This window comes from Elephas maximus, chromosome 24, assembly GCF_024166365.1.
Source record: "Elephas maximus indicus isolate mEleMax1 chromosome 24, mEleMax1 primary haplotype, whole genome shotgun sequence".
Taxonomy (NCBI): domain Eukaryota; kingdom Metazoa; phylum Chordata; class Mammalia; order Proboscidea; family Elephantidae; genus Elephas; species Elephas maximus.
Window position 1 is genome coordinate 20,965,718 of NC_064842.1, and position 25,429 is coordinate 20,991,146.

The 25,429-nt window shown below is 39.1% G+C and overlaps 2 protein-coding genes across 17 annotated transcripts in view; one reads left to right on the forward strand and one right to left on the reverse strand.

Annotated features, from left to right (window-relative positions):
* Nucleotides 1-5,091, reverse strand: part of SDCCAG8 (SHH signaling and ciliogenesis regulator SDCCAG8) — a 242,418-nt gene extending 237,327 nt beyond the window's left edge. For all 7 annotated transcript variants that reach the window (XM_049868130.1, XM_049868124.1, XM_049868126.1 and 4 more), the window contains exon 1: nt 4,810-5,091. In XM_049868130.1, the coding sequence (XP_049724087.1) occupies nt 4,810-4,876 (67 nt within the window). In that variant the 5' untranslated portion in view covers nt 4,877-5,091. The remainder of the gene's footprint in view (nt 1-4,809) is intronic.
* A 456-nt stretch (nt 5,092-5,547) lies between these two features.
* Nucleotides 5,548-25,429, forward strand: part of CEP170 (centrosomal protein 170) — a 133,542-nt gene continuing 113,660 nt past the window's right edge. For 6 of the 10 annotated variants that reach the window (XM_049868119.1, XM_049868113.1, XM_049868116.1 and 3 more), the window contains exon 1: nt 5,554-5,971. The gene's annotated coding sequence lies outside the window, so the exon portion shown is untranslated. Of the gene's footprint in view, nt 5,972-25,429 lie in introns of all 10 variants that reach the window. The other 4 variants (XM_049868123.1, XM_049868122.1, XM_049868120.1 and 1 more) reach the window with 4 other exon arrangements.

The following is a 25,429-nucleotide window of genomic DNA, read 5'->3' on the forward strand; positions in this document are numbered from 1 at the left end:
TGATGTCATTCCACAACTCATCTGGTCTTCAGTCACTAGTGTTCAATGCGTCAAATCTATTCTTGAGATGGTCTCTAAATTCAGGCGGGATATACTCAAGGTCATATTTTGGCTCTCGTGGACTTGCTCTGATTTTCTTCAGTTTCAGCTTGAACTTGCACATGAGCAATTGATGGTCTGTTCCACAGTTGGTCCCTGGCCTTGTTCCGACTGATGATATTGAGCTTTTCCATCGTCTCTTTCCACAGATGTAGTCAATTTAATTTCTGTGTGTTCCATCTGGCGAGGTCCATGTGTATATTCGCCGTTTATGTTGGTGAAAGAAGGTATTTGCAACGAAGAAGTCGTTGGTCTTACAAAATTCTATCATTCAATCTCTGGCATTGTTTCTATCACAGAGGCCGTATTTTCCAACTACTGATCCTTCTTTCTTTCTATCTTTTGCATTCCAATCGCCAGTAATTATTGATGCATCTTGATTGCATGTTCGATCAATTTCAGACTGCAGCAGCTGATAAAAATCTTCTATTCATCTTTGGCCCTAGTGGTTGGTATATAAATCTGAATAATAGTCACATTAACTCGTCTTCCTTATAAAAAAAAAAAAATTTTTTTTTTTTTTTTATAGGCGTATGGATATTATGCTATTACTGACAGCATTGTATTTCAGGATATACCTTGAAATGTTCTTTTTGATGATGAATGGAACACCATTCCTCTTAGAGTTGTCATTCCCAGCATAGTAGAGTATATGATTATCCGATTCAAAATGGCCAATACCAGTCCATTTCAGCTCACTAATGCCTAGGATATTGATGTTTATGTGTTCCATTTCATTTTTAACGATTTCCAATTTTCCTAGATTCATACTTTGTACATTCCAGGTTCCGATTATTAATGGATGTTTGCAGCTGTTTCTTCCCACTTTGAGTCATGCCACATCAGCAAATGGAGGTCCTGAAAGCTTTACTCCATCCACATCATTAAGGTCTACTCCACTTTGAGGAGGCAGCTCTTCCCCAGTCATCTTCTGAGTACCTTCCAACCTGGGGGGCTCATCTTCCAGCACTATATCAGATAATGTTCCGCTGCTATTCATAAGGTTTTCACTGGCTAATGCTTTTCTGAAGTAGACTGCGGGGTCCTTCTTCCTAGCTCCCACGTGCCTGTCAGTTTGTTGTACTGTGGGGGCTAGCGTGTTGCTGCGATGCTCGAAGCTATGCCACCAGTATTCAGATAGCAGCAGGGTCATCCATGGAACACAGGTTTCAGCTGAGCTTCCAGACTAAGGCAGACTCTTCCTAGCTAGTCCAATATATTCCTACACTCAAGTTTACAGAACTTAAAACCAGATCCTGGATTGCCTGTTATTCTTGCTTTTCTGACCCCTTCTTGGCCCCAAAGTAGTTTATTTTAAACCTCATAGCTTTATATAATGGTGCATTGAATTTAAATTAGAGGAGGGGCATTTGTTATCCTTCCCAGTTACTAATATAGTTCTCAGCCACTCTGTGTACCTTGAATTATAACTACTTATAATTGAAGATAAGAGTGAACGACACCTAAATATACTGCCAGGAGACCTCCCAAATCACTTCCAACTCTAGATTAACACCTGGGATATGCCCACTTTTTTTCTTTTTAAATCACACTGGAAACTTTGAGATAACTTATTATGTCGGTACAATATTACAGAACTGTGAGGTAACTAAGTTTTTCTGCTAGAATTCTCATATCAAAGAAGAATCACTGAACCTCTCCAATTTCTTGCTGAGAGGCCACAAACAACTCAAACCAGGAGCTATTCTCTGAGGGGTCAAACAAGGACTGCATTTAAAAGTTTAAAGGAAAGGATGAGAGGTGAAAATGGCATCTGCAGATGGGCATGCTGCTTCCATGGTTGTTCCAGGACAGTCAGAATCAAGGAGAGGAAAAATTCCACTTAAGTTTTGAAAGCAAAAAAGTAAACTTTGACTCTGCTTTTCACGTCAGAGCTTTAAAATCTTAAAATACTATAATAGTACAAAAAATTATATTTAAAGTAATTAAGAAAATCTATAAAAATGGAAGAACTATCATGGAAAACTGCGAAAGCATTTAGCATTTTTACTTCCTAATCAAAAAATGGAAATCAAACCCATTGCCATCGCGTCCATTCTGACTCATAGTGACCCTAAAGGACAGAGCAGGACTGCCCCACAGGGTTTCCAAGGAGAGGCTGGTGCATTTGAAGTGCTGACTTCCTGGTTAGCAGCCAAGCTCTTACCACTGAGGCACCCAGGGGTCCCTTTTATTTCCTAGCTGAACATAAATGAAGGAGTATCAGTAATGTTGACATGTACAGTTATTTAATAAAAGAGAAATAATTGTCACGGAAGACCAAGAATATTTATTAGCCTTCCTTTGAGCATGAACTAGGCAAGGCATTTTGGGAAAACAGTGGTGAATATACAAAACCAAATAAATCAACAAAAGCAATACAAGACAAACGAATTTCGAGCCGCAATTTATCTGATTGCATACTAACATAATTCTTAAATTATTAGGCACACTCAAAATAATGAAGTGCCACATATAAAATAACTCTAACATACTTTATATGGGAATACAAATTTCTGTCTTAAAGGGCATTATCTTTTCATGGTTCGAACCCACCCAGGGGCACTGCAGAAGAAAGGCCTGGTGACCTGCTTCTATAATGGTTACAGCCAAGAAAGGCCTATGGAACAGCTCTGCTCTGCCATGTGGGGTTACTATGAGTAGGAACAGGCTCAAAGGCAATGAGTAACTCTTTAAATGAGTGGTACGTTTAGAGTCAGTTATGTTTTCTTTCCTTACAGAAGCTGTGCTATAAACAAATAAAAATTAAAAAATGCTACTAAATAAATAATAAAATAAATCCTAAAAACCCACAATAAATTCAGGTCCCGTTTATTGATACACTGTTAAAAGTAGGATTTAAACACTGTTTTACTATATTCTTTGCCTTCTGGCTATATGTTTTCAGTATTTTGTTATCACATTAAATGAAATGACTTTAAATTTTGTTACATTCAAAAGAAAATTATTTACTCTTTGATTACTGAAAGCAGTACCACTGTAGCATATTACTGCAACATTAATTTACAATTAACTCTTTTACTGTATCAAAATGTCTAATATTAAACAGTTTCCAATGCTTGGATAAAGGCTCAAAATTACGTCAAAAGCATTAGGAGAAACTTTTATGGAGGCCAAAAAATGTTACCAACCTCAAAAACTAAGCAGAACCATTCATTCAGCGCAGTACTTTTCTTGCTTTCAAACGAAAAGTTTTAAGTGATCATATAAATATCTAACAATGCTTGAAACATCATTAGACTGATTCTTTTACTCCTCTAGGTTGAATATTGAGAATGTCGACAGGTTGTAACATTGTTGACAGCTGTAAACAATAAATAACCTTTATAAAGTCTAGAGTTACTAGAAGATAAACTTTGTAATCTCCTAGAAAAATCTTCACTTTGTTGCAGGACCAAGTATAAATAGCAGCTAACATTTAATGATTGTTTCTTAAGTGCCAAGCACTGATTCTTACCCTTATTTTCTATTATAATAATCTGTAATTATTTTATCATCTTTATCTCCCACTATTCCAGAGACTCCATTGGGGAAGGGACCTTGCTTGTTCCTTACTGTGTCCCCAGCACCTAGCATGTGTAAACACAGTAGGCAGTGAACATTTACCAAACGAGTCAATGTTCTAAATAGTTTAAATAATTTTTTTTCTCCAACTGTGGGTTATGCAAATGAAACATAATGGAAAATAGCGTCTATTACACGTAATAGAATAAGTTTTCTTTAGCGATATTTGTTATATTTGCCCCATGTGTACGTCCCACGTAAAATGTAGTTCTTACCCTGGGGTACCATGGAAAAACAAGTAGGAAAATTTCTGCTTTACATGGATTATTTTGTTTGCTCCTCACATTTAACCCTGTAGACAATACATCAACCTCTACTTTAAAAAAACAAAACTGAGCTTTCTAGGGTTATATAAGTTGTCCAAGATGGCAGAGCCATCTACTACAAATATGACCATCACTTCCATAGATACTCACTTATGGGAAACTGTACTAAAATAATCTGAATTAAATGAATAAGGTTGCAGTAACAGTGATTGTGACATGATTAAAACAAACAAACAAAAGGACAGGCTTTGAAGGAAGACAGGACTGAATTCAATCTCTGGCTTTGCCAGTAACCAGCCGTGTGGCCTTTAGCGTGTAATTAAACCTCTCTGAGCCTCGATTTTCCCATGTGTAAAATAGGAATAATCATAAAGTTACTGTAAGTTTTAAATGAGCTAATGTATGTAAATAGCCTAGACCACTAAATAGAAGCTATTTCGATTAAAACCATTATTATTGTTTTTCCCCCATCCAATAAATCACTTTCATCTTACTAAATCAGAATTTGAATGTGTAAAAAGTGTGAATCAGAAACTAATTGGATTAAAGAGCCAAGTATGAGAACTGGGCAAAAGTGACATAGAGCTGTCCACAAGTTTCTGCTGGCACTGGTTGAGAAAGATGCCTAAATCAGGATCAGAGAGTTGGTTCGGGTGGAATCAAGGGAAGCAACGCCGCTCAACCGTCAAACAAACTCATACGATTTCATCCTTCCTTAAAGATTAGAGCAACGCCCATCTCCTTCCTATACAGCCAGGCTGGGGCTTAACCAAGGTGTCAGGAAACGCATCTGGTCAGTTCCCGTCCACGAGGCCCTGGGTACCAAGGGGCTGGGGCACAGAGGTTCGGAGCAACTCACCCCGGAGGCTCCGTTGATATTGCCCTAGAATCTCCTCTACGGCAGAGTTCCCTGGGGACTTCGCCATGCCCGGACCCGGGGCCCAAGATGGGAGTTAAGTGGGACGTGTCCAGAGGGCTCCGCTCAGAGAACAGGCCTACCGCCTGGGGAGGGCCCGCCTGCTTCCTGCAGCTGCTGTCACTGGGGAGCTTGGAACCCGGGACGGAGCTCGTGGGGGCTCTTCCCACCCACTGGCCCTAATGGTGGACGTCGGGAGTGGTAGTCCACAGGCTCAGGACCTCCAGCCTCGAGATACTAAGCCCTTCCAACTACACTACAATTCCCAGAGAACACCGCGCTCCAGGAGCAACTTCGGCGGTTCGGTTGCCAGAGCCGGTTGCCAAGAAACAGCTTGGAGGCCCCGCCCTTTTCCTATAGCTCGGCCTTCATGCCATCCTTCTGTCTGGACCACCTAACTGACGGAAAGATTTCACGGTCGGCCTTGGGAGTCTTCGAAATGTTCTAATACGCGGCTGACCTCTAAGGCTTCTGAAGGACTCAAATGACAAGCTCTGAATCTTTTCATCCTTGAAATTTGTCACAAAGGCCAAATCAATTCTCAAGAAAAAGAAGCTCTATATCTCCGAACAGCCTAGACAGTCTAGCTTGTGAAGGCGGCCGACACTACAAATCCTAGCTTGCCCGGCGACCCGACCTCCCGTTGGCGTTAGCGCACTGCTCGCTGGGAACTGTAGTCCTTGTTGGTTGCGGTTCCGCGAATGCCTGGGTCGTGTTCATTGTTCGAGATGTTCTTGGGACACGCCTGCGCAGTGGGCAGCTGAAATAGCGTGTGGGTGAGACCCTCCGCACAGCCCCTTTTCATTGTCTGTCTTGGCGCCTGCGCAGTAAGGGATTGTTGGGACAGGGCAGGAGGAGGGGATAGGGCTCGGCTCCTCGCCCTTTCCCAAGGCGCCTGCGCACTAGCCGGTCGCTCTTTGCCGTTACCGCTATGTGTGGGGCGTGTGTGGAATAACGTTATTGCCCAGCGGAGCTGAGGGGCCCGGAGCTCGACAGCAGCGACAGCGACAACGACGACGGGGTGGGAGGAGGACGGCGTGCGAAAGACTCACGGGACGCGACGCGCCCCGCCTCCACCGTCCGGTCCCTCTCGCCACAGTCAGGGGTAAGTGATGCGCTCGGCTGCTCTGGCTCGGCGCTGCTGATGTCGCCGCCGCCGCCGCTTTTCCACCTCCTCTTCCTGGGAGAGCCTCGGGTTTGCGGCATGGGCTCGGGGTGCGGGGCCGGGAGGCGAAGGGGGCGCTTCCCGGATGCTCCGCGCGGCGCCGCCACCCCGCCCCGCGCCCGCCTCAGGGGCTCGGCGGGGCCGCCCCTCCCATCCCCCGCCCCGGGTCCCCCGCCCCTCCCATCCCCCACCCCGGGTCCCCCACCCCGGGTCCGCCACCCCGGGTCCCCCGCACCGGTCCCCCTGTCGTGCCGCCAGCCCGGCCTTCTCCGGGCCACTGCCTCTCTTCCCCTAAACGTCTAGAGTCGTTTCCAGCGCCCCCGCCGGCTTTGTGCGGTGCACCCCCGACCCCCGACCCCCACCCCCACCCCCGTAGCAGCAGCGGTTTGTGGAGGGTGCGGACGCAGGGCCCGAGGGAATGGCTGCGCTGGCGCGGGGAGGGGGTTTTTCCCAGATCCGCAGCCCTGCTGGGGCAGCGGACAGAGCCGGTCCTTTTCGTGTGGTCGGTTTTGGGGTGTGGGACGGTTGGGGGAGGTCGAGCGAGGAGCCCTTTTGGACGCAGTTGGAGGGCGTGGAAGACGTGGTGTCACGCACCCCGCCTGGCGATGTCAACCGCGTAGGCTCCAGCTCCATAGTAAACCCGGGGGAGGAGAGAGTGGCTTCCTGTCGGTTTCATTGTCCTGAAATCCAAGTGTAGGGTTTGGTATGGTCCCCTTCGTTTTATGCAAGGGGAAAAAAATAAATAAATATCTGCCTAACACAGGGCGGGAAGAAGTGTAGTCTAGGTCGTAGAATCTGCTTTGGGTGTTTAGTTGAGTTTTATTTGAAGAATGTAAGGTCCTGAATAGCAGGGACTGTGCCTGCTGCTGGAGCCCAAACGCTGCCAAGGTGATCAATATGAAATTACTAGATGAAGAGCGGGCTACGAAGGGACTGACAATGCAGCTGTTTGTAGCAGGGAAATGAACCAGCAGAATTGTTTTTTCATTGGGTGGGTAACGTATTCGTATTCCTAAGAGAATAGATTTGGACACATCTTTCCGTTACATTTTTTTAAGAACTCAAAACAAAGCCAAACAAACAAAAAAAGAGGCCTGGTATATTTCCTCTTTCTGAAGTCGTTTGTTAACATTTTTCATTCTCTTAATGAAATTTCGCCCATTTGGGAGGAATTATAGTGAAGCAGATAATATGTGATTGGGAAAAAATCTTTTAAGATGATTTGATCGTTAAGCTTACAACGTTTGCGGGCGTTTCTACTTAAGATTAGCAGAAGAGAGAATGAAGCAGGGTGGGGAGGAGCAGATGGAGGAAAAATGTAAGATTGTGGGAGAGAGTTACATTCTGAATACGGTATCTAGATCTTCACTGATAGAACCCAAGTTACAGGCATGCTTCAAAGATTTCAGAGTTCAGCTCTGGAAATATTATATTGGTGAATGGCAGGTTACAAGAATTTTGTTTTTTCTGCCATTATTTTATGTTCCCCAGGGCTGCTGCTTGTTCTTTCCAACTTTGTAGATACTGTAGAATTTTGGTATTTTAAAACAGAAGAGTCTGAGTGCACTTGACAGAAAAAAAAGAAAAAAACCCCACTGCTGTGGAATGGATTCCCACTCGTAAGGACCCTGTAGGACAGAGTAGAAGTGCCCCATAGGATTTCCAAGCCTGTAAATCTTTACGGAAGCAGACTGCCACATATTTCTCCCACAGTGTAGCTGGTGGGTTTCAATGGCCAACCTCTAGTTTAGCAGCTTAGTGCTTCGCCACTGCATCACCAGGGTTCCTTCACTTGACTGAGGGAAACACTAAAAGTCTGAAAGTTAACTGACTTGTCTCCAAGCCAAACTGCTAATGGAAGGCAGAGCCGGATAAAACCACGATCTGTTCTGCAGAGTGCTGTTTCCTGTGTGCCTTGTCTTCTAACCCTAGTACTCCTACGCTGTGAAGATTTATGGATACCTTCTCTACATGCTTTTTCGACTGTTTCTTAAGAATCAAGTTCATTGGTATTCCAGTTGTATTAATCTAGTCCTTTTTCCTTGTGATGAAAGTAGCAATTCTGCTGAAATGGAACTTAGTTTTTTAAAGTAACTTATTGGTATAAGGAAAGATGCCTTAACATCGGTTTTTCATAAAGACAGAGACTGTTGGAATTAGCGACCATGTTTTAATATATTTCTTGGTATTCAATAGCATTTTATAGTATGATCAGTTCTGCAAACTGTGTTAAAACTAAAACTGTCACATAAGAAAAACCTATTAAGTTCATTTTTCTTTGATTAATGGATTATAATATTTTTAACTTAAGTTAGAAGTTACCTACTGTGAAAAAATTCATGTTGGACTGTTTTTCAAAATTTTAAGCTTTTTTATTGAGTTGATTTTGCCATTAATCCTTTTATGTTGCCTCATAATTTTTATCCTTTAATTCCCACATTGGATTTTTATAAACATATTTTCTTTAGAATTTAGTAATACTTCATTTAAATTTCGACTTAGTTTTAAAAAAGTAGTCTGTAATTAAATCCCATATGCACAATTAAATTAGACTTTAAATATATTTTACTGATAAATTTCAGTGTTTTAAAATTGTGTGTGAAAATAAGTAAATCTGCATGTTTTCTCTCAATTGCACTGTAGACATTAGCATACATTCTGCATACTTGTTAATGCAAATATCAGTGTATTTAAAAATTCTGTGTTTAGTGATTTGTGATTTATCATTTTCTTCTATTATCTACTAAAAAATAGAAATAATTTTAATTGTTGCACCTGATAGTAATCAGACATCACTTATCTAGTACTCAATACTGTATATGTTTAAGCTTAGCGTTATTTTTTAAAAATAAATTTTATTACAGTTAAAAATATATATAACAAAAAGTTTGCCATTTTAAGTGTACAATTCAGTGACATTAATTACATTCACCATGTTGTGCTACTGTCATGACTATCCATTTTTAAAAAGTGTTACGTCACCCCAGATAGCAACTCTGTGTATCTTTGGCAATTACTCCCATTTGCTCCTCTCCCTAGCCCCTGGTACCCATTGCCAAACCAAACGCACTGCTGTCAAATTGATTCCAACTCATAGTGACCCTGTAGGACAAGGTAGAATTGCCTCATAGGGTTTCCAAGGCTTTAAATCTTTACAGGAGCAGACTGCCACCTTCTTCCCTGGAAGTGGCTTTTTTCCCTTGGAGTGGCTTGTGATTAGCAGCTGAGCACTTAACCACTGTGCCCCCTGGGCTCCTTGCAGCCCGTGGTGACCACTAACAAACTTTTGTCTCTATACATTTGCCTATTCTGGATAACTCATATAAGTAAAATCATACAGTATTTGTCCTTTGTATCTGGGTTACATTGTTCTCAAGGTTTATCCATGTCGCAGCATGTGTCAGAACTTCCTTTCTTTTTACAGCTGAATAATGCTTCATTGTGTTATTTTCATCAACATGTTTTTATTCAACAAAATTATATTCCTGAAAAATAATTCTTATGATTATAATTAACTTATAATGATGTTATTCTTACTTGAACATTGGGGTCATTAAGCATACATGTGCTATTCTAATAATAAGTATCTAACAAAACATGATAAGATCAATCCTTCTTATTCATGGATTCTGTATTTGTGAATTTTCCTACTCGCTAAAATTTACCTGTAACCCCCAAATCAATACTTGTGGTGCTTCACAGTCATTTGTGGACTTGTGCGGAGTGGCGAAAAATTTCAATCACTTTTCTTTTATGTGTACAATCCTAGCTGAGTTCCAACAAGGCTATGCTCTACCTTCTTTTTTTTCGATTCTCAACATTGTAAACAAGTGTCCTTTTTGTGGTCTGTTTGTTATTGTTGTTAGGTGCTGTCAAGTCATTTCCGACTCATAGCGACCCTGTGCACAACAGAACGCAACTCTGCCCGGTCCTGAGCCATCCTTGCCATCCTTACAGTCGTTATGCTTGAGCTCATTGTTGCAGCCACTGTGTCAGTCCACCTCAATGAGGATCTTCCTCTTTTCCGCTGACCCTGTATTCTGCCAAGCATGATGGCCTTCTCCAGAGACTGATCCCTCCTGACAACATGTCCAAAGTATTTAAGATGCAGTCTGGCCATCCTTGCTTCTAAGGAGCATTCTGGTTGTACTTCTTCTAAGACAGATTTGTTCGTTCTTCTAGCAGTCCATGGTATGTTGAATATTCTTCACCAACACCACAATTCAAAGGCGTCAGTTCTTCTTCAGTCTTCCTTATTCATTGTCCAGCGTTCACATGCATATAATGCGATTGAAAATACCATGGCTTGGGTCAGGCACACCTTAGTCTTCAAGGTGACATCTTTGCTCTTCAACACTTTAAAGAGATCCTTTGCAGCAGATTTACCCAATGCAATGTGTCTTTTGATTTCTTGACTGCTGCTTCCATGGCTGTTGATTGTGTATCCAAGTAAAATGAAATCCTTGACAACTTCCGTCTTTTCTCCATTCGTCATGATGTTGCTCATTGGTCCAGTTGTGAGGATTTTTGTTTTCTTTATGTTGAGGTGCAATCCATACTGAAGGCTGTGGTCTTTGATCTTCATTAGTAAGTGCTTCAAGTCCTCTTCACTTTCAGCAAGCAAGGTTGTGTCATCTGTATAACGCAGGTTGTTAATGAGTCTTCCTCCAATCCTGATGCCCCGTTCTTCATAGAGTCCAGCTTTTCATATTATTTGCTCAGCATACAGACTGAATAGATATGGTGACTGACATGTCTGTCAGTTTGTCGTGCTTTGGGGGCTTGCGTGTTGCTCTGATGCTGGAAGCTGTGCCACCAGTATTCAGAAAGCGGTAGGGTCACCCATGGAGGACAGATTTCAGCTGAACTTCCAGACTAAGACAGACTAGGAAGAAGGACCCAGCAGTCTACTTTTGAAAAGCACTAGCCAGTGAAAACCTTATGAATAGCAGTCTATTTAGTGCCACATTTTTTGCATTTTTGTGCTTTTTTTTGGTGATTTTGGTGTTTAAAATGACCGCCAAGTGTAGTACTGAAGTGCTGTCTAGTGTTCCTAAGTGTAAGAAGGCTGTGATATGCCTTACAGAGAAAATGCATGCTTGAAGTTTATATAAGCTTCATTCAGTCATGAGTTATAGTGCCATTGTGAGTTCAATATTAATGGATCGACAGTATGGTACATTCAGAAAAAGGAAGAGGAAATTAACCACTTTGTATGTGAGGCCACTCTGGAAAGCACTAAAGTAGTATCTATAGCGGGTGATGAAGCTATGGAAAAGATGGAAGAAGCACAGCTAAATTTGTGGATTCCTAAGATGTTGATGGATAGAAAAATTGTAGTGGTTGGTATCGTGAGGCTAAAAACCAAAGAAATTCATGTTACCCTCTGCTAACCAAAAGGTCAGCAGTTTGAATTCACCAGCTGCTCCTTGGAAACCCTGTGAGGTGGTTCTACTCTTTTCTATAGGGTTGCTGTGAATCAGAATGAACTTGACAGTAGTGGGTTTTTTAGGGTCAGGAAAACATTAAACCTTTTTCACCTAATGTTTTATCACAAGGAAATAATGAGCAGTTATTCGTAAGAAATATATCTTAAATAAGGTGTCTTTAAACAGGAGCACACACAAAACAAGGCTATGTATTGATTGGTTGAGGAAAATGTTGTGACCAGAGGCTTACAGGAACCTAACCTTGTATTCCCCCTGGGAGTTTGGTATTCTCTGGTGTCTCAGGCCGGGTGCTCTAAAGAAGCAAAACCAGTGAAGTGTGTGTGTCTGTGTGTGTGTATATGTGTGTATATACACACACATATATATAGAGAGAGAGATTATCTCAAGGAAATGGCCCAAATGGTTGTAGAGGCTGGGAAGTCCCAAGTCCGTGGATCAGGCATCAGGCTGGAGGCTTTTCCTCACTCATGTACCTGCAGGGGCTGAGAAACCCAAGGTCCACAGGTCAGATGGGAGGCTGCTGGTACTAAGAACTTGAGGTCAGATGTTGACGAGCTGAATGCAGGATTCAAAGCAGAGCAAAAGCCAGCGAGCTTTGCCAGAAAGGGCACATGTATTGGATGCAGGCCATATGCTGAGGAAACTCCTTTTCAACCAATTGGCCACGCTTTGCAGATCTCATCGTGGAAGTGATTACATTATATCAAATCTCATCACGGAGATGATTACATCATTACACAACTGCGAAACTACATGATAACTGCCAAACCACTGAAAATCATGACCCAGCCAGGTTGATACAAAACCTTAACCATCACACCTGGGTATTTTCTAATTTACTGTACGCAGTGACTTTATAGAACATAACTATGAATGAGAGTCATCTGTGTTTAATTGTCAGTTAACGTATGCATACAGTTGTAAATTATCCTGTATTATAACAAAAAGGGAATTACATGCCATCTGAAAATGGTTGGTGAGTAGATAATATTGACTGGAGTATTAAATATTGATCTGTTTCATTAAGAAATGGATTTCCTCTCATGGGAGAACTCTCAGACCATTTTTATTTTATAGATTTTTTGTTAACCAATTTCCAGTATCAATTATTTTGGTGAAATAGGTTTTGATTTTCTCATAGATTTCTTGAAGGATGTGTTCAGCAATGAGTTAGCCATTGTGGAGGATATAAAAGAATAAGGAAACATGTATCTGATAATATGGTTGATTAAACTGGACATAGAGTGGAGGCTTGCATATTGCTGTGGTGCTGAACAGGTTTCACTGGGGCTTGCAGACTAAGACTAGCAAGAAAGGCCTGATGATCTACTTCTGAAAATCAGCCAGTGAAAACCCCTGTGAACCACACCGATTTGATTCCGTTGTGCATAGGGTCACCATGATTTGGAGGCTGACTCAATAGTAGCTAACAACATAGTTGAAGTAATCTGTGTAACAGTTGCGTAGTGGTTGTGCAGCCCATTACGCATTGCCATCGAGTCACAGCAGTTTGAATCTGCCAGGTTGTGCAACAGTATATTACAATTATTTTTTGACAAAATGAATGCCATAGACAATACGTACTAAAGGTAAAGCCCACTTTTATGTCAGACAAAGGTAAGAGGAAACGAACAAAAGCAAGATTAAAAAAAAAAGAAAAAAACCTTAGAAAAATTACTTATATACAAATAGGGTTTGCACAAGGCATAGAAGTGGGAAGAACCCCAAGCATGCATGGTTTAGGTTTGAAAAGCAAAAAGTGAGGCATAACAGGGAGTAAAAGTCATTATTTAAATATATCGGTAATTAATGATGTAGACAATATTGCCCTTTGGTGTACATAATATTTACTGAAAAAATAAATAACACCTATCATGCATTTAGTATCTACTAGGTGTTAGGCTGTACGTGTGTGTGTCGTGTGTGTTTGTATTTAATTCACGCAAGTCTTGTAAGTTATGATTTTATACACTTAAAGTTGAAAAATTTGAGGCTCTGAGTTAGAGAATAACGTTGCTTCAGTGTCACAAATCACTGAATCTATTTTTATTTTTTAATTTTTATTGTACTTTAAGTGAAAGTTTACGAATCAAGCCAGTTTCTCATACAAAAATTTATCTGCACTTTGCTATATACTCCTAGTTGTTCTCTCCCTAATGAGACAGCACACTCTTTCTCTCCACCCTCTATTTCTGTGTCCATTCGGCCAGCTTCTATACCCCTCTGCCCTCTCATCTCCTCCCCAGATGGGAGCTGCCCATGTAGTCTCATGTGTCTACTTGATCCAAGAAGCTCACTCCTCACCAGTATCATTTTCTGTCTTACAGTCCAGTCCAATCCCTGTCTGAAGAGTTCGCTCTGGGAATGGTTCCTGTCTTGGACTAACAGAAGGTCTGGGGTCCTTCTAGTGTTGGTCAAAGCATTAAGTCTGGTCTTTTTATGAGAATTTCAGGTCTGCATCCCACTGGTCTCCTGCTCTATCAGGGGTTCTTTGTTTTGTTCGCTGTCAGGGCAGTCATCGGTTGTAGCCAGACACTATCTAGTTCTTTTGGTCTCAGAATGATGTGGTCTCTGCTTTTTGTGGCCCTTTCTGCCCCTTGGGCTCATAATTACCTTGTGCCTTTGGTGTTCTTCTCCTTTGCTCCAGGTAGGTTGAGACCAATTGATGCATCTTAGATGGCCACTTGCTAGTGTTTAAGACCCCAGACGCCACTCTCCAAAGTGGGATACATAATGTTTTCTTAATAGATTTTGTTATGCCAGTTGACCTAGATGTCCCCTGAAACCATGGTCCCCAAACCCCCTCCCCTGCTATGCTGGCCTTTGAAGCATTCGTGGATCTATTTTTGACTAAAACTGAAAATCTTTCCATTCATCTTTTTTTGTTTGTTTTAGTAAGTTAAAAAGGCCACATGTATGTAATTGTTATTCTGAATCATAGAATTTTAGAATTGGAGGGTACTTAGAATATTCCTGAAATTTTATAGACTCTAGCTTCTCCATGAACATTTCCATGGGCATAACCTGTTGCTGTTGAGTCGATTCCGACTTACTGCAACCCTATACAACAGACAGAACTGCTATAATCTTTGATTTGTTTTGTTGTTGAGAATATACACAGCGAAACATGCACCAATTTAACTGTTTCTACATCTGCAATTCAGTGAAATTGGTTACAGTCTTTGAGTTGTGCAACCATTTTCACCCTCCTTTTTGTTTCTCTTAGTTCATTCCCACTAACATAAACTCACTCCCCCCAAGGTTTCTGTCTCATCTTTTGAGTTGCTGTTGTCACTTTGATCTCATGTTAAAAACAAAACAAAACAAAAAAACCCTTATTGTTGAGTTGATTCTGACTCACAGCGACCCTGTAGGACAGAGTAGAAGTGCCCCATATGGTTTCCAAGGAGCGGCTGGTGGAGTCAAACTGTTGACCTTTTGGTTAGCAGCCAAGCTCTTAACCACTGCCCCACCAGGGCTCCATATATTAAAAAAAAAATAGAAGAGTTCTTAAAAGAGTATAATGCACAAGGGGTTGCTATGAGTTGGAATTGACTCGACGGAATGGGTTTGGTTTTTTCTTTTTGTTTTTTAAGCTAAACTGTTGTTTGGTTTTAAGAAGACTTCAAGGTATATTTTTGGTTTAAAATTTAAAAATTATCTCAGGGCAGTAGTTTTAGAGATTCATCCAGCCCTCATGGCTCCAGAAAGCCTGGAGTCAGTGAGAATTTGAAACTGGGCTCTACATCTCCCCGTTTTTGGTCAGGATTCTTCTGTAGAATCTTTGATCGGAATGTTCAGTAATGGTAGCTGGGCATCATCCAGTTCTGGTGTGATGGCAAAGGAGGCTGTTGTTCATGGAAGCAATTTAGCCGTACATTCCATATCCTTCTCCTATTCCTGACTCTCCTTCCTCTGTTGCTCCAGGCAAATATGGAAGCAGGCTGCCACATCTTTCTCTCCTGGAGCTACTGGTAGTTTCTAATCACCAACGTTTCAGTTAGCAGAGGAGTGCTTAATCACTGCACCAGCAGGGGTCCTTTTCATAGACATACCCACCCAGTGCTGTCGAGTCCATTCACACTCATAGCATAGGCATAGGAGAGTCCATTTGACTTTCAAAAAGCCTAACAGAAAGATCGTACTTAAATTGAGCTAGTATCTGCTTTACTGTAACTTCTTTCCATTGGTTCCAGTTCTGTCTAAGGTTTAAGTGTATGATACAGAAAGCCCCCCCCCTCCATCCCACCTCCCAACGTATTGGGTCCCTGCTAGATTTTTTCTTTTCTAAATTAAATGTTACAACTTTTATAACTGCTTGTGATACGGTTTCTTTTACCTTTCCCCATCTCTGTTAGCTTGATCCAATCCAATTTGTCGGTCTTACTCTTTTTGTTCTGATCTGGCTTTCAATATTTAGTTCTGCATTTATGGTCTGAATGCAGAGTGTAGTGAAACTATCCCTTTCGTTTTTTTCTAAAATTGTGTTAACTCTTTAACAGTAATATCTTTGCCAATTCCAGGCCAAAAAAAAAAAAAATGTTTCTTTTAAAGTTATATTTATATAATTCTAGAGATTATATTTTATTTTGAGATTCTGTACTTCTCTAATGTTAAAATGGCCTTCTTAATGAAATGATAGTAGGTGGTAAGTTTTTTTGGCATTAGTTTTGGGGTTTTATTTTTTTCCAATGTTCCTAATTAACCAAAAAAAAGTTGACAACCTTATGCAGGTTTTCATTTTGTTTCTTGGGAAACTTCTTGTCTGGAAACCATTGACGTAGTCAGCGTAAACCTAACATCTTTTTCATGTTAAGTTAGGTCGCTTCCATTCTGTATATACATATATGTGATGTTTTTGAAGCAGTGTTTTCCCTTTGCTCCCTATTGAATTTCATCTCCTTGAAAGTAGCCATAGTTAAAACTTGAGATCGTCTTTAATTTGATTCTATAATCCAAGGGGTTAGCTATCTTCCTGGCTTTTGACATTTATGAATTTAACAAGCCAGCCCTCTGACTTCATCCTGGCCATGTTCTGGATATAGCCAAGGATAAAGCCATGTAGCTTTATAAATAGAACACATGTTACATAAATAAAATATGCTACAGAGAAAGGTGACACAGAGATAATGAAAACCATTTAAATGTTGTTCTTTTAAATAAGAAGAAAAGCCTTGTATCCTCCAGTACTAAAGGAATTGGGTGAATCTTACAGTTTGGTGGAGATATGGGTAATTATAATGATATGATATAAAGTCAAGTAGGGATAGGTGCTGTAAAGAAAAATAAATCAGAGTAAAGTGTTGGGAAGTCATGAAGGGCTGCTATTTTTAAATTTATTTTTAAGGGAAGACCTCTCTCAGAGAAGATGAAATTCAGTAGAGACCTGCATTAGTTAAGGAAACAAGCCATGTAGGTATCTAGTTGGAGAGTATATTACTTGGGCCTTAAAGCCCTAATGCAGCAATGGGGCAGGTAAATTCAGAGAACAACAAAGAGGCCACTGTGGCTGGAGGTGAATGAGCAAGGGGAAGAGTAGGAAGAAAATGAGGTTGGATAGATATTTGGATTTTATTGCAAGTGCCATTGGAGTTCATTATAAGGTTTTGAGCAGGGGAATTTCAAGAGGACTGGGTTATATTTTCAAAGGATCTCTCTAGTAGTTTTGTGAATAATAGACTGGAGGGAGCAAGAATAGGAACAGGAAGATGAGCTAAGAAATAATTGGAGTAATCCAGAATAAGAGTTGTTAATGATTTAGACTAGAGTGGTAGAGATAGTGAAGGTTATCACGTTCTAGTTAAAAAGAAAAAAAAAATCTTAAGTTGGAAATGTCTGTTAAACATCCAAGTGGAGATCTCAGGTAGGCAGTTAGTTATAAACCCAAAAAACAAACCCACTGCCGTCGAGTCGATTCTGACTCATAGCGACCCTATAGGACAGAGTAGAACTGCCCCGTAGAGTTTCCAAGGAGCGCCTGGCAGATTTCAACTGCCGACTGCTTGGTTAGCAGCCCTAGCACTTAACCACTATGCCACCAGGGTTTCCGAGTCTAGAATTAGAAGGAGAGATTAAAACCCAACCAGATCAAACTCGTTGCTGTCCAGTCAATTCTGACTCACAGCAACTATAGGACAGAGTAGAACTGCCCTGTAGGGTTTCCAAGGAGCAGCTGGTGGATTCAAACTGCTGACCCTTGGTTGGCAGCCAAATATTTAACCACTGTGCCACCAGGGCTTCAAGGAGAGGTTAGAAGATATCTAAATTTTAAGCATCACCATTTGCCCATACTTAAAGCCATATGACTGGAAGAGATCACTTAGATGGAGAGTTTATTAGTTTAAGAAGTCCAAGGATGGAGACCTGATATTCTCCAACATTGAAAGCTTAGAAAGTGAAAAGCCATCAAGAAAGATTGAAAAGAAGTGGCCAGTCAGATGAGAACTCTAGAGAATGGTGTCCCTGAAGCCAAGTGAGAAAGTGTTCTTAGAGCAAGGAGTGATGAATCACCTATTGTCACCTAAATATTTCTTAAGAAATCAGGTATTCTCTTTCTTTGTGAGCTATCTCTGAGAAGACAAAAAAAAAAAAAAAGTTTTGTTAGACCTTTTTTTCTTTTTTAAATATTTTAATTGTGTTTTTGGTGGAGGTTTACTTATTAGACCTTTCTTGATTGTAATTTATTGATGGGGGTTCATAATTATTCTCTACCAGAAACTACTAAGTCTAAAAAAAAAAAAAAAAAGTCTAAAGCCCTGAAGAAATGTTTACTCATGGGGGACCTCTGCTGTTTTCTCCATGGATGGACTTGGAGGCTGCTGGTACTGAGATTTGAGCAGGAAAGCAGTGCTTTTCAGAGAAAAGAGCTTGCTATTAGGATTCGCCTCACAGCCACAAAAGAATTGTATGATTTAAGCAAGTCACTTAATTTTGGAAGCTCATTTTCTTAATCTGTAAAATAAAGCTAGTGATAGTCAAACTACTTCAGAGGTTTGTTTTGACCAAATGAAGAAGATGTGAAAAACAAATGAACGGTGAAATTGCAGTTAGGGATATCCTTTTTGCATTGCCCCAAATGTGGTACCAACTTGATCGTGATAAATTTGAAGAAATATATTGTCTGGGGCAAGTAGTAAATTTTTTTTTTTCATTCTAACTCTGTAAGAATAGTTCTTCACTTCGTGTGCTTTCCATCCCCCTAGGCAGTTTGCACGTCATTTTATAATATTCTCAGGAGGAGAGAAAAGGGCATAAAGCTGGAAGAAGAAAAGTACAGTAGGGTTCGAGATAATACCTTTCTTCATTCCTAAGCTCATTCTTCAATATAAGCAGAGTATCTAAATAATGAGAAAGAAGGCAGAAAAAAGTAAGCAGGCCAGTTGGTGAGGAGAAATTTCCTCCTTTATAAAGACTGGGTTTTTTTCAGAGGTTATCCAACCAGATAGGAGTTTGTCACACTGTTTCTTATATGTCACATGGAATTGAAAAAGGACAGATTCAAAGCTTGTTGGTAAGGGGTCTTTAACTCCAGGCAGCCACCTAGAAAATGCGTTAAGGAAATAGGGGATGGGGAAATGAGCCTACTTGATGATGTAAAGTATAAAACAATTATTTTGGTGAAAAAAGGAACACTGCAAATAGAGCACATTCTGTGGTAAGCTTTTTGAGACTGTAACTCAAAAATAGGGCTATAGCTATGAATATGTATCTCGAGGGCTTTATGCAATGTTACTTGCCCTGATTGCTCAACAAATGTTACTGGATGCCATCAAGTCGATTCCGACACATAGAGACCCCGTGTGACAGAGGAGAAGTGCTCTGTAGCGCTTTCTTGGTTGTAATCTTTACAGAAGCAGATCGCCAGCTGCTGGGTGGGTTTGAACCGCCAGCTTTTCAGTTATCAGCCAAGTGCTTAACTGTTGGTGCCACCAGGGATCCTTTGCTTAATAAGTAACTTCTCATTAAATAAATAATGCACTGCAAATTGAAGACCACTTTATTTTAACTATTGTTTGATTCATTTTTTCATATTGTAAAACTAATTCTTATGCATTGTGTAAAATTTAGGAGATACCAGTAAGTCAAAAGAAGAGCACACATTCATAATGCCACCAGCCAGTGACACCGCTGCTACATATTCATGTCCAAAAATCATGGGATCACAGTGTACATACTGGTTTAACCTGTTAACATTTTACCTTTAGGTACAACTTTCTGATTCGACTTTTTAAAGGTGGCTTAGGAGTGAGTACATCTTATCAAACTTGTAATTTATGGAAAATTTTGAAATTGTAAACAACACTGCAGTGGACATTTTTTAAATGTGAGTTTCTATTCATATCATGGTTTTTCTTAGGCAATATTTTGGAAATTAATTGAATCAAAGAATTTGCAGAATTCTAAAACTTTTTCTAATGAAGTCGCCCTCCTATACCAATATGCTGGATATGCTTCACTGATGCTGGATGTTACATATATTATTCAAGTTTTTGCCCGTTTGATAGAATAATAATGTCATTTAAATGTCTCTTATGAGTGGTTCATATTAACAGTTTTTTTTAAATGTATGTTTATTGTCCATTATATTCTAATAGGAATTCTTGTATATGCACCCTTTGCTCATTTCTTCTAAAGAAATGTTTGTCATATTCATTTGTAACAGCTCCTTCGTTACGTGTATATGTTGTAAAATTTTTGTCTAGCTTGTCGTTTCATCCTTTTTATGTTATTTTTACCCACTAAAATTTTTAATATGTGTATACCCAAATTTCTCATTTCCTTGTGAGGTAATCCCACTGCACAAAATTTATTAAATACATATCTATTTTTTCTTACATTTATGATTTTAATTTTTACATGTAAATGTTTAATTTATCTAAAATATATTTAGACAGGTATGCCCTTTTGTCTCTGTATCATTTATTGCATAACTCTTCATTTTGTCACTATTTGAAATGTCTTAATACGTATAGATTTACTTCAGGATCTTTTATCCTGTTCTATCGACCTATCTGCCTATTCCTTCACTGCTATATTACTACTATATTCTTAAAATATAAGTTTATATGTATAAATGGACAGACTATTTCTCTTACACTACAATTGCTTTTTCAGAATTTACCTGGTTATTTTCATATACTTATCTTTTCCTGATGTCTTTTAGAATTATTTTGACAAGCTCATTAAAAAAAAATCCTTTTGGGTTTTGATTGAGATTGCACTGAGTTTATTGGTTTATTTTTTATTTGAAAGAAGATAAGGGGACTCTGAAATAGGTGTTTGGGTGCCTTAGTTTTTGATAGTATTTTCAGATCTATTCAAGTTCCTACCTCATTTTGAGTCAGTTAGGTCATTTTTATTTTCTTAGAAGATTACTAATTTATTGCAGTTTTCAAATTTAGAAGCACAAAGTTGTAGGTGTAATGATTTTATTAATAAAAAAATCTTTGTGGTTATATCCTTTCCTTACAACGGTAAGTGTTTACGATGAGTGAAGAAAATAAGAAAACCTGTCAAGTTTTTATATTTATTTCTTTTAAAGAATCTGCTTTTTAAATTATTTTTATGTTTTTAATTCATTAATTTCTTTTTAGATCATTAATGCTTTACTAATTTGTTGAATAATGAATTTATTTTTATTTTTTCTAGTTTTGTTGGAAACACCTCTAAGGCTATAATTTTTTTCTTAGTACAACTTACAGGTGCAGCCCTTAGATTTCACATACAGTATTCTCAGAGTTTGTACTTTCTGAATTATTTGGTATTTGATTCTCTTTTTTATTAGTTATTTTGGAAGTTTTTTTTCTTTTTTTGAAACTTTTTTTTTTTTTAAACCCAAGGAGCTCTGTGTGTGTGTGTGTGTGTGTGTATGGTTATTGTTCTCTGTTTTTTCCAAATTTACTTTATTATGAGAATTACCAAATATACAGAGAAATTGAAAGAATTTCACAGTTTTTTTTTTTTTACTCATATACCTGCCAACTTGGAGCTGCCATTAACATTATATTAAATTAGTTTTGTCACATCCAACTATCCATCATTCTGTTCATCAATTCATCTTATTTTTGGGGTACATTTCAAAGTAAAATGCAGGTATCAGTATTTGTGTGTGTGTCTGTGTGTGTGTAAAGTGCTCTTAAATCCTTTGGTGTTAATTATGTTTCACTTTTAAGTTTTCTGAATGATTTATGCTATTGAATTATTTTCCAGCCTGCCATGGCTGTATTGAACAGATGACAGTTTAAAAATGAAATGCACTATTTTTTATTCAGTAGTATCACTGAACTCTGTTTCTGTAAATAACTAGCTAAAAAAATTGACACTGAGCTCTCCCTTTTTGGGGGGAGGGAGTGGGCGGTGTGCATGTGTGTGTGTTTGTGTGTACTTTTAAAGAGAAGTACAGTAAATAGAATTTTGTTTTTTGTTTAAGCTGAAGAGTTATGGAAGGAAACATACAGTGTTTGCGAATCTAGTGGCTGTACTATTTCCTTCAGTAGCAAATCCAGGAGTGAAAATATTGTTCTAAGTTTTACATCTCATTACCTCCACTTCCACTGTTCCCCTACCCTTCAGAGAACTCTGTGTTGGACTGTTCAGTAAAACACTAGTGCCTTCGCTTGAGGTGAGAGCACTGTTTGATCCCGTGATTCTAAGTGGTATATAACAAATTCCAGAATGTTAAGAATCAACTGTACCAAACCAGGAATTCAAAATTGCTAAATTGAAGTGGTAGGAACAAATAGAATGCAATTAAATACAGGATAATTGGTTTGGTTTTTGGTTCCTCCAATCTCTGCATTCTAAATCAACACATTGTGCATTTCCTGTGCGGTGGTATCTCTATTTCTTTTCTTTTTAGTTCTTCGCACTTACAGCCTACTCCACCCATCCACATCCTTGTATGTTGTCAACCCATCCAGTCCAAGCTGAAGGACTTTTTAAGGTATTAGGAAGTAACACATTTTCGTGATGAAGTTAAGATAATCTTTTTATTAACTCTAATCATAACATTACCTTCTTCATCTTTTAAAATAACCCGGTGCCATCGAGTTGAATCTGACTCATAGCGACCCTATAGGACAGGGTAGAACTGCCCCATAGAGTTTCCAAGGAGCGCCTGTCGGATTTGAACAGCTGACCCTTTGGTTAGCAGCTGTAGCACTTAACCACTACGCCGCCAGGGTTTCCTCTTTCGAAATACTTTTACATTTGAACTGTAAATTCAGTTCAAATTAAGTTTTTTAGAGACAGAGCATTCTTACCATATGTTTAATCTACAAAGCTGTTGTTTCAGTACTAGTGGCATTTCTGTAAAAAATGGATGTTGTTAACACTGTTTCATAAGGTGTTCAAATCAGTGCTGGCTTTTTTTTTTTTTTTTGGTTTTGGGCGCCCTAGTTTAGTTAAACACCCCTGTAGTTTGCAGCACTACATCTGGAACCCATTGTTGTTGCTATGAGTTGGAATCGACTCTACAGCAACTGTGTGTTTTTTTTTTAATAGGAACACAATCTTGGTTTACGGCCATCTAAGACACATCTATTGGTCCTATCCCATCCAGAGCAAAGGAGAATGAAGAAAACTAAAGACACAAGGAAAATATTAGTCCAAAGAACTAATGGAGCACATGACCCACAGCCTCCCCCAGCCTGAGCCCAGAAGAACTAGTGAACTTGGGCGGTTGGTAATGCCATTCACCAAGACAGGGAAAACAGGAGGAAGTGCAGGTTTTTTGTTCAGGTGATGGAAGAGTTCAATTTTTTTCAAATTAAATCCGAGGTGCCAGTGGGAACATTGAACTCAAAATGATTTATAGTCAGTTAGAGGTAAGGCCTGGATCTTATAGGTTTTGACTTGAAATTTAGATGTGTCACTTAATGCATTAAGCGGTGTTTGAAGCCCATAGCTTCAAAGAAGCCCCAAAGGGATAACGTACAAGAAAGGAATGCCATTCAAAAAAACAAGATTTAAAGCAAAGAGGAAAAGTGGAGACTTTGAAAGAGATTGAAGAGTAGCCATGGGAGTGAGAGGAAACCAAAGTGGATGTTTCTAGAAGACCGTAACGATCACTGATGTCAGATAGAAATGTTAGAGACCGTTGATTTATCAGTCAGGAGGTCACTTTTTTCCATAGCTTCTCAAGGCAATTTGAGAGGAAGAGAGAGGACAGAAACCCTGTTAGTAAATCATAGACTACTCTTTAAAGCCTAGCACTTAAGGAAAAAAGGTAAATGATCCTTTAAATGAACTATTTGCTTTTTTTAATTTCATTTTCATGCTTTTAAGTACTTTCTTTTAAGGTGAATTTTTAACAATTCTAATTTCAACATGTAAAACTCACATTAAAAAAAAGCTCTTAAAACATGTCACAATACATCAATCCCTTATTTTGAAAGTCCGTTAATTTTAGTATATAGCATGTGAAAGGCTAAGGTATCCTCAGATTCTAGTGGACATTTGTATTCTTATATGTTAACTTTGCTGCATATCCAAGGAGCTGGTCATAAAGAGCTGGATTAAAGGGTCTTAACAGAAAATAAGTTTCTTTACTTAAAATTAGTGAAGCAACTTTGTGGTATTATGTTCAAATCCAAAAGTTACTTTGACCCTGGAAATTCAAATTTACTAACATGTGAACTGAGTTCTGTTACAGAATTACTTTCTGATTAGGTGATTGTAGTTTTCTTTTACATCTATATATACCATACATTCTAAAAAGTAAGTTTACTATATGCCAAATTATTAACTGTATGCCAAAATTTAAATATACTGATCAAATCACTTGTTTTAAAATGAAGGTATCGTGTTGGATCCAGCTTAAATGTAAATTTTAATGAAATGTATCATTATCAAAGACAAGGACAGAGTAAGGGCTGTCCTCTAGAGCAGGGAAGAATAATTAAGGAATTTATGAATCAGTCACTAAGCACTTATTAGGCACAAAAATGATTTGCTTCTTTTCATATTTTCACTGTTTTTTATTTGATCATGTCTAAATGTCTGATCAAAGTCCTTATAGGAAATAAATATGAAATTAATGAACATCTATGAAATGCAGTATTATGTCTTTTGATAAGACTCTCAAATGTCTGATGGTAGCAGTAAACTTTAGTTCAGATAAAAAAATTAACAGTAGCAATCCAATAGCTTTCACTAATAATAAATTTTGCCAATGAATTTAGTATATATTTCCTTTTGCCAATATTTACCCCATAGATTAGTCTTTAGTTGTGTGACATGATTTTATCTGTTTAATGCAGCCATGGGAACCATTTTACTGTTAAAAGTTGTAAAACTATTGGGAAAGAAATGGGACCACATGCAGGCAGGAGCATAATTAAAATTTTTTTGAGCCAATGCTTATGTGAGCCTAAATCTGTTTTATAAATTTAAAACCCATATATCATTTTATTTAATAAATACTGTCATCAGATGTCTGCTACTTAAAAAACCAGATGGCTTAGCTTCTTTTATGTCACAGAACACTTCCAGTCATTTCCTGATCTTAACGTTAAACACACACATTTGCATACATGCGCTTACATATACTTAGTCATCGTGGTGTAAAGAAAAGAATTCTTGCACGTGGAGTTAGATCTCTGTATTAGTTTCTTGGGGCTACCATAACAAATCGTCATAAGGTGGGTAACTTAAAACAACAGATGTTTATTCTCTCTTACTTCTGGAGGCTAGATGTCCAAAATCAAGGTGTTGGGAGGGCCACGCTCGCTCTGAAGACTCTGTTCCACACCTTTCTCCTCTGGTGTTGCCGGCAATGCTTTTGGTGTTGTCGGCAATTGTTGGCATTCCTTGGCTTGTAGACCCATCACTTCTATCTCTGGCTGCGTTGTTGCATTCTCCCTGTGTGTGTCTGTTTTCTCTTCTTATAAGGACACCAGTCATACTGGATTAATGACCCACCCTGCTCCACTGTGACCTCATCTTAACT